The following is a 10142-nucleotide window of genomic DNA, read 5'->3' on the forward strand; positions in this document are numbered from 1 at the left end:
TTAACACACATTTCTACGACAGAATTTCCTCTGAAGAAAATGTCCAGTGGAGACAGAACTTCCAATACACACGCTATAAATTTCCACTTTATTCCCACATCCCTGCTTAAAAGTGATGCAAAGACACAAATAGGCCACAAACACCTGATGTTTAAATACAAAGAGGAGCTCCAGTGAAAACCCCCCTCCTCTGTGATTCCCCCTCTCAGTCTCTCTGTCCCATGAGTCTGTTGAAAGCTTCAGTGGAGGCTGCAGTTGTAACGTGTGTGTCGAGGAGTTGTCTGCAGGATCTGCTGCCTGAGAGGCATCGGTGACAAGGGCCTGATTGATGGCGAGGTAAACAAATGTCAGGGGAGTCTGCCAGCTTCAGCTGCTCGGGATGCGTAGGATGCAGAAGCGGAGAGATTAATTTGCAGGGAGGGCCCGAATTGTATGTATACACACTTTCATATGTATGTATGTGTATAGATTTATATTAGAAAACTTTTTTTCACAAGCGTGTCAAAAGACAGAAGAAAGGCTTCTGTGGAGGGTTTTATCTTAAAATGAAAATCTCCGCTGGTTTGAGGCTTTGTCTCTTTGAGATCTTCAAACAATGGATTTTCAGAAACAGAGCTCGGGCTGGAACAATGACAACAGGCAGCATTGAGGGAAGCTAAAGTAGCAGGAGACGCTACAGAGTGACAGCCTTGATAATTAAGTACCGGGGAGTCAAACACTCACTCCTGACTCCCATCAGGGTTTAAGGTGCACAGTCTAATGAGTGAGACAGGCAATAAAACTGTCAAACCGCACCTATTGTATGCAAACTGACAGGCTTAATATCTTAAATCAATACCGACAAAAGACTCATGACAGATAAGATCAAGTTAATTTCAGACTGCAGGGGCAAAAATTATTAAGCTGTCAATAGCGCCATAGGTGAGATGAGGCAGGGATTTAGCAATTATTGTCAGCACAAACAGACAGTTTCATCTGCACTTTTGTCGTTTTGCAGATGATAAATGCATTTCATTACAGAAGTTCCAGCGCGGTGGAGAATAAGTGAGGGATTCAGCTGTGGAAACGATTCCCCGCTGAGCTTCACAAATAATAAAATCACACCGTCTAAATAAAGCCTTCTTCCTGACTGACAGATCCCTTGGGAATAAGCTTCATGCTTTTCTCTTTTTTTTTGTGCTTTTGGCTCAGTTCCCTTTCTCCTCCCCCTTACCTTTTTGTATTCCTTGTCATCTGTGCACAGTTTTGCTCCGAGTTTCTTTCACTTCACCTCCCTTGAGCCTAAATAGCCATCAGGCTCTGCAGAGAGCAGCGTTCTGTCAGTGTGCTATCGGTTAATTAGTCGATTGTGTCCTGATGGCCAATTCCCTCAAACCAAATGAAGAAAGACAAGGTGAGAGCTCAGAGCAATTTACATGTAAATTTCCCAAGCACACAAGCTTGTGCTCAAGGTGACACATTGAAATTATTATACGTGTTTTCAGTCAATACTGAAATGGTGAGCCAGACAATTCAACATGCAGCACGGCCGCTGTTTTCCACGTGTGTCAAGGTCTTTGAGCGGCTTTTTAAGAGAGCACATTGATCGCCCTTCACTTTGTCGCCTCCTTATCTGACAATCCTTTCGCCGCTTCTTTCCAGATAGAACGTTTCAGTTTAAATGCCATAGGGGTGAGATCTCGAGCAGGGGGCTCAAACAGTCCTGTGCACTCACACGTACGACAAGAGGAGTCCCACTCCTCACATCTTTAACAAGCTCGGGGACACCACACCACGGGGGGGGGGGGGGGGGCCCAGCCACCAGCACAGTATGTATCTCCAAGTTTCTCCGCACCAATTAGAAAGATATCTCCATGCAAGTTTAATTTTGGAGACCATGGAGGGGAAAAAAACAAGTTGTATTAAGATATAGAATATGTTAAAAGCTCTTCATTATGAGCATAAATTATACATCAGCTACCAGTGTCAAGTGGAAGCATGTGGGAATCCATGGCTTCCTCTCCGGGGCAAAATAAGCCAGTGTCACTTTGTAGAGACAATAAATGAAATGACGATAGTGCAATTTACAACCCACCCAAGGAATAATAATACCATTAGCTACTGGGGATTACAATTGTTTTAAGTATTTTTAGTGCTTTGTGCACTGCTCTACTTTTAATCGTTTGATGAAGCAATAATTTGAAAGCTGGAAGCATGAATGTGAAAGAGTCTTTTTTTCACTAAACACAGGAGCCCTTCATTAAAGAGGGGTTGATGGATTTTTCAGAAAAGGAAAAGCTGAATAAACACAACACAACTCTGCGTTTAATTAGACAAAAAGAGCTGTTGCTCCAGGTCAAACTGATCCACCTATCGGTTGTGTCTGGTGTCATTTACACAACAGGTCTTTGTTGTTCAGTGTTTTCATGATGAACAACAAGCCTGGGCGACCTGACCCTGCAGCTAATTACTGCAGAGAACTCCACATCCCCTGAACCCTTCCTTTTAGCATCCTTCCAAGAGATATAGAACTATACAGCTCACAGTGGAAAACACACTCGCAAGCCGCTTTCAGACATGACGTCCGGAAAATGTCCAGGCGATGGGGTCAGGACTGAGGGTCAGACGTTTGCTTTTCTCGTATGAAGAAAGCAGCAGGAGATTCTCTGGGTCAGACACATTTATAGCAACAGGATATTATCAAGAACATTCAGGTGAGGGGGTGGAGCAGCATACTGGAGGCAGGACATGACGTATGACTTCCACTGCTGAGCTCACATGTTTATATCTACAGCACATCAACACCATCTTCACCCCTTATCACAAAAAGATCTCAAATCTCATTGTCTTTCTAACTTGACTTGTATGGCTCCTCTTCTTTTTGTTATGTTTTTTTCCGTTTTGTGTCTGATGCCGGTTTCGCTATATCCACACTACTTTGTTTTCTGCTAGAGAAATGGCCAGCATCCACACTACGCTGAAATTTTAGAGCCGCTAAACCTGAGAAGTTTGGAAACAGGCTGCTGGCCTTGTTTTATTTTGAAGACTCCAGGGGTGCATTTTTTTCTCGATGGGCGGAAACCGAGACGTCTGGAAACAATGACATAGACGTTCACAACCGCTTCCTGATTGGATCTTTTAGATCACAACGAAGTCTTAGCTGATTCGTCAGGCTCCTATCACATGACCCCCGGCCTTCCAGAACCCCTAACAAATGCCTTAGCCTCAGCTACCAGTGTAGAAAGCAACATGGAGATTTAATTACGTCCCTGACCCTGTTGTCTTTGCTAACCGCAGCAGTTTACAATGATACGACTGTTTACATGTTTGGGAGACAAGCTGTTATTAGAGCAAACTGCGACATTTCCTGTGTCCAGCAGGACGGAATGCCTTCTTGTTCACACCAGCACGTGCATGCACAGTGTACTTGAGTGGTCACGTTATTAGCTTGTTAGTATGGACAGGGAATAAAACTGAGAGTAAGCCAAAATGCTTGTGTGGACAGAGATCGTTTTAGTTTGAAAATGCTGTCTTCAATTGAAAACGTAGTGTGGACATGGCCTTAGAAACGCCATCAACACGCCCACTTGCTCACTTTGAATCCTCCAGCGAATCTCCTGTGCTCTCATGTAGGCTTACTCGGACATTATCTGGAGTTTGGAGAGAGTCAGGAAAAACTCTGGACCCTCTGACTCAGACATTTGCGTTCTCACATGCAGCCTCGCTGGATAATTTCAGGAGATAATCTGGAGTTCAGTGCATATCTGAAAGAAGCTGTAGGAGAACTGTGGAGTATTTTCTGTTGAAAATGAAGTGGCAGCTGTCACCGTATGCTTTTCTATTTAGAGTGAATCAGATGCTCCTCTCACGAGTCAGGTCAGCTGCTCCTGTCAGAGCTCCACCACGTCCTCCGCTCTCTAACCACTGCTGACTCTGATTAAGACGCTCTCACACTCATGTCCCGGGGTAAGTGCTCGGCTCTGCCCATGCTCGGCTCTGCCCGTTGCATGCTACATGACGACTCGGTGGTGTGAACTGACACCGCAGCCTCCGTTTCACCTTCAGATACTACAACCACCCACGGCAGCAGCAGCACACTAACCACTACAAAGACATGAGTGGTGCTACACCTCCTACAGCTGTGTTGGGTTTTGATTTCTCATATCTCCGCTCTGATGTTGTTTCTCTGCTCTTGCTTCTTTTGAATCATGCTGCAGGAAAGCAAAGAAAAACTTGAGCTTGTGTGTGTGTGTGTGTGTGTGAGTGTGTGTGTGTTTGCCCCCTGGCACCACATGCAGCATTATTAGAAGTCTGTCCTGCCGTCCTGAGGACATCTCCCTGAATCAGCTACCTCCCACACACAATACTCCATATCAATACAGGCTACACACACACACATACACACACACAGAGTGAAAGTGATACTTCCCCAGTCAAATCACAGCTAGCCATCCTCTAAATTTAATTTCATCAATCTTTCATTTGCCGTATGCCTGGATGAAGAACTCGTGTTACATGCGCGACAAGCCCTCTGTTCCGCATTTACATGCCAAATTCTGTGGGAGCACAAAGTTCAGAATAATTACAGAGGACGAGACTGAGACGGAAAACCTCCAACTTATTCTGCATTAATTAATGACAAGGATATATTATGGATGAGGCCTGGCCAAAAAAGAAATAACACACACACAAAAATGTACCAAATATAAGAGTGACTGCATATTTCATGCTTTGTGAAAGAACGTCAGCTCCAGATAGAAATATGGAGTTATGGAAATCCTACCTACAGTACAAGCATTGGCCCGTAACTCTGTCTCATTAAGGATATTCATTTGGAAAAAAAATTATACAGTGTTTAAATACTGTAAAAGATCATGATGGACAAGACAGTGTCCTCACTGGATATTTTAAAAAGCTATAGAATAATGGGATCATGTCCGAAGAGTTTGATATGTGCCATAATTTTTAAGGCAGCAGAGTTTTTGCAGTGGAAAAGAAATGTAATATCATTTATTTAGAAATAGCTTGTGACTGTGCGAGCGTTTGAAAATAATGAAACATCTTCTTTGCAGTATCTACTTTTCCCCCTCGCATGTGGATATGTAGACTGACACTGAAAAAGAACCCACAAAAACTGAATACATTATCATGCGTTATAGGCGGAGTGAAAGCAGTAAATATGATTATTTGTGGATGATGTAACGTTCGGTGTTGCGCACACGGTGAAAATTAATCAATATTGCATTATGCCAGTGGAGGTTGGGACCCCCATGCTGGGCCACGGGAGAATTCCGATGACACACAGAGAAGAGGAAAACAGAAACTTGATAGTTGTGCGACATAAAAATTATATTTGTCAAACGTTGCTCTAGTCTTTGCTTATTTTTGAGAGGAGGTTTCCTTCAAATTTTACATCTGAAAATGATCCATATAATGGGTTTTATACATGAGGGGATCACTTAATCCCCAAATTCCATCAAAGGAATCACAAATTTTCATCATTCTCTGGATTTACACATTATTGTAACAGGAATGTTGGTGCCATAGTGATGAGACTTCACAAATTGACTTTATGAAGGACTTCTTGTGGCAGCCAAGGCCACACAGCAGCCCCTCACTGCAGGACATTTTCCCCGTGCAAAAACCAAACCTTACTTTATTGTTAAATCAGTGGAATATCTGTCCACTGCTCTCTACTCACTGTGCTTTGTTTTGGCTCCGAGTCCTGAAACGCATCCCATTTCTGTTTTACTGCAGTGGTTCATAAAGGGAGGTCCTGCGATCTCTCCGGGACCATGAGGGTTCAGTTTAATTTGTTTCATTTCTGTATTATTTTACTCCAAGTGCTAATAGCGCGCTCATGAAGGGAGTGTGTTTTTCTCTCTCAGAGGTTTAAAGGATAGATTCATCATTTTTTATGTCGGTCTCACAATAATCGTCCCACCTGTTCAGACTGGCCGTTTAAAGATCCCTCCTCTGTGATGCACTTCCAGTGTTAAAGCTGGGAGAACGAAATAGTCCTTGTTCTGTTAAAAAAAAAGCCTATTTGAAAGTTGATCTAAAGCTAAAATGAGGCTTTAGAAGTTTTCTAAATTTATACAGCCTTTTTTAAGAGAAACTGCCTCTTTGTGTTTTCCAGGACAGTGTTTGCTAGTTGAGCTGCAGAAAAAGGGCAGAAACACAAAGAGAGAACATTCTACTAAAAAGACTGGTGGTTAGGAAACGATCTTTAGAACTTTAATGTTCATATGGGCTCTTGATCATTGTGAGGCTATGTCCTTTGCGTGTTCCAGGTACAATTATAATCATTGATGAATCATATCTGATGACGAACATGTTTTCATTTGAGACTCAATGGGACAAATGGGAATTCTTAATATATATACATAGCCTGTGTGTAAATGGGTCTCTAACATGAATCCATAATGGATATTGACTTTACTTTCTTAGTTTTGTGGTTTCATTGAGTAATAACATCAACAGTAACTGAACATTTGAAATATTTTCTTTGAATGTTTGTTCTCTATTCTTCTGATCTTATTGATACAACTTGTGGAAATATATTCAAGTAAAATAAAAACTTTGCTTTTACAGAAATCGAGAGATTTCAACGAAGTTGACAAAATACAGAAATAACCATTAAGCATAGTTTTCAATTAAGAACATTTATAATTCATGTTTTAGCTTTTCTGCATGAACACAGGTATGTTCTTTTTGAAAAAAATATATTTTTAAGGTCAGTTAGATCCCAAAGAGTTGTGACGCCCTGACTCCTTAAGGACAAAGCTGTTTTAAATCCTGATAGACCTGCTCTATTGTGATGTGTTAACAGGTTCTGTCAGCACCAATCACAAATACAGAACACAAAAAAAACACTTTGTGTTACAGCTGTGGTTGTTAAATTAACATCATGAATCAAACTGATAAATCTTAAATTATGCTATTTAAGGTGTTACTGGCGGCCTAAAGGAGCCCAAACACAACATTTGCATTAAAAGATGTGTTGCAGAGTAATTCAGACATCACGTATTGACTGTACATGTATGAATCCAGTGCTTCATCGTGATGAACTTACTGAACAACAAGTTCCCATAATAAGACCCAATAATATTCTGCAACTCAGCATCCAGTGGCATCATGGGAGTGTGTTGACCAAACTATCCCTTAACTCGCCAAGATGAATGTCCTCTGGCACACTGGTGAATTGATTTGCAGTGTAAGTAATGGTGTGTGTGTGTGTGTGTGTGTGTGTGTGTGTGTGTGTGTGTGTGTGTGTGTGTGTGTGTGTGTGTGTGTGTGTAGTGTCCGGCCTGACTCCTCATTGAAGGAGCACAGGACTGGGGTAGGTTATATATCTCTCTCCTGTTAAGATGACTCCCCCCCCCCCGGCTGCGTGGCAGATAAAAAGCTTGATGGCCTTCGGGTGGAGGGTGTGTGACTAAAGATGGATGCATGGAGAAACGTGGGGCTCAGTGGTTGGAGCTGCCTGCACCCACAGATGGTAGATGAATATGTGGCGGTGGGAGCGTGACCCAAACATGCTTCAAAGTGCATCGCACATCTCCCCCGCGGTGTGCTTTGAAGAATGTTGTGTTTAGTTGTCACCCCTGGCATGTTGTCTGCACAGAGAATGGAGAGAAAACAGTTCACCTGGAGCACTTCCCCTGGTGCTGACATGACACTAAAACACCCAATTAACATTTACAGCAGGCTGTGATTCAGCCACATGAGAGGGGTCTCCCCTCACAGACAGGAAAAGAAAGCATGCAACAGGCTCCAGCAGTGCACCAACATGCTGCGTCCTGCAAAACAGGCCTGCGCCTCTGTATCTCAATAAGAGCTTTATTATAATTATTTCATCTTAATTCACTTTGACACGTCTCCTCCTCATCTCAAACACAGTCAGTGACATTTGAGCTCCAGGGAACAATAATTACCCTGCTGGGATAATTGCATCTTTGACAAAACTGTTATCAGGGGTGGCCACAATTCATATCACACAGTTAATCTATACTCTGTGACAGTGTGGCTGAGGAGAAGCTGCCAGGAGACCAGCCTGTAACACGACTATAAATCAACTCATAAAGAAAAAATGATTTTTTTTGTGTGTGTGTGTGTGTGTGTGTGTGTGTGTGTGTGAATCCAAAAGAAAGATTCAACCCCACACAACAAATACCTGAGGTGACCCAATCAAAGCTGGGTTACTTGAGGCTCCATGCATGGAACAATAGAAAGACTCTGTGAGCTGTTTTTTTTTATAATTCAACCTGAAATTTTGACACTCATTGTAGCCACTGGATTTTCAGAGCAGGTTAGTTAAATGTTCAGCCAGAGGGATGGAGAGTGTGTGTGGGTTGGCACTGAAACGTGGAGAGGTCAGCAGCCTTGGAGAGAGAGAAAAAGCTCGGAAGCGTTAGAGAACTGTTGCAATGGTGATGTCCCTGAAGCTGGAACACTGGAGTTTACAGTCAGAGCTGGAATTGCAGAGGTGAGGGAATCACAGGATGAGGATGCGGTTGCCAGGCGTTCTGTGCGTAAAGCATGGAGATGGATAGAAGGTGGAAGTTTTAATGATAAATTACCTGACACTGGGGTTTCGGGGACCCATTTGGAGCCCGGGTGCAGGGACTGGAACACGGTGCGCACCTCCTGGCAGTTTGGCACCTGTCCGCCGGGCAGGGAGAACAGCTGGAGGAAGGCGCACAGAAAGAGCGCACCGCGGGCCGATGAAGCATCCATGGCAGAGGCGAGCAGAGAGCGACAGAGAGCTGGAATCAACTTCAGCGCGTTAAAAGTTACAGGAGGACGGAGCCGCGGTGTTGCGCTGACGAGGTGAGGCTGCAGCTCCTGGATCCGCTCGGCTCAGCATCCTTCCACTGGGTGTTTTGTTTCTCCCCCCGTGCGCCCGTGCGTCCAACTGGAGAGATGCGCCTCTTCGTGAAGCGATACCCCGACTACAACAACTTAAGAGTCCCTCTTCACGTGCATCACCCCTCTCGGCTGTAGCTGCGCACACGAACGAGCCCACAGACTTGTGTGCGCGCTCACCAGGAGAAGAAAAACGCGCGCCACGGCGAGAACCTGCGCGCATGAAGGGATGTGCGCTCTCGTGTGATAATAGTAGTGATGTGAGCTGATACACTGGTGCCGTGAGGCTGCAGGAGTGGTGATGTAAGGATAGAGCTGCTGTCGTGTTAGATGGATGGCCCTGTGTGTTGTAGGATGCAATTAGGGCGCAGTGGTTACATGTGACCATGGAGGTGCACATGCATTACAATGAAAGTGACACACACACAGTAAATGAGCTGGAGATGGGCTTTTATTATTCAGGCACATGAGAAAGTGAACAGAAAGCATGTGGCACATTCACAGAGGTGTACAGACCCAAAGAAAAAGTGATTCACACTCATTTTATTTATAATAATTACATAAATCTCATTCTGTTACATTTACCTGGTGGCAATCTATTTTACACTAATATGTTGTTTTTTTCACGAGTGGACAGTTATTTTACTTCCACTTCCATTAAAGTTGAAATGGTGCCATCTAGTGTCCAGTCTCCATGTCAGCCAGCACAGAGGACCTGAGAAACTCATCCTCTCTGCAGACTGGCACAAAGGTTCACTGAGTCAAAAGAACAGCACCCATCTCTTATTTTCATTTCCTCCAAATATCTCAAATACCACGATCTAATAAATACGTAGCTGTTCACAACATCTGGCGGATTGCAGATGGATACTGTGCAATTTCTTTTCATCTTGTCAAGTATTGAAATTGCGGAGTCATCCACCCGAAAACAGCGAGACACAACAGCAGTGTCAAAAGAGACGTAATGTTAGGATTTGCCTGTTGAGTCAAAAATGACTACACAACAGCTGCTCTCTGGTGCCTGCTGGGAATGAGATTTTTCAGACTTTCAAGAGTTCATCAAAGCTCGGAACAGAAGACAAAAAGCGATGCATCTCTTCTTTCTGACTGTGTGTGTGCATGTGTGTGTGTGTGTGTATGTGTGTGTGTGTGTGTGTGTGTGTGTGTGAGGAACAGAGAGCTTTGCATGGATTTGCACAGCAGAGGCTGACAGAAGCTGAGGGCAAACCAACAAAACTCGCTGTTAACCTCCAAGTCGGTTCACGTGCTGTGATATCAGTGTGAGGCGTGGAGGA

At 43.8% G+C, this 10142-nt stretch overlaps 1 protein-coding gene across 1 annotated transcript in view; it reads right to left on the minus strand.

The window, feature by feature from the left end:
- gpc3 (glypican 3) overlaps positions 1 to 9128 on the minus strand; it is a 115475-nt gene extending 106347 nt beyond the window's left edge. Inside the window, exon 1 of the mRNA XM_034598224.1 lies at positions 8562 to 9128. Coding sequence (XP_034454115.1) covers positions 8562 to 8718 — 157 coding nt within the window. The 5' untranslated portion in view covers positions 8719 to 9128. The remainder of the gene's footprint in view (positions 1 to 8561) is intronic.
- Between the last annotated feature and the right edge of the window lie 1014 nt (positions 9129 to 10142).

Source organism: Hippoglossus hippoglossus, chromosome 10, assembly GCF_009819705.1.
Source record: "Hippoglossus hippoglossus isolate fHipHip1 chromosome 10, fHipHip1.pri, whole genome shotgun sequence".
NCBI lineage: Eukaryota > Metazoa > Chordata > Actinopteri > Pleuronectiformes > Pleuronectidae > Hippoglossus > Hippoglossus hippoglossus.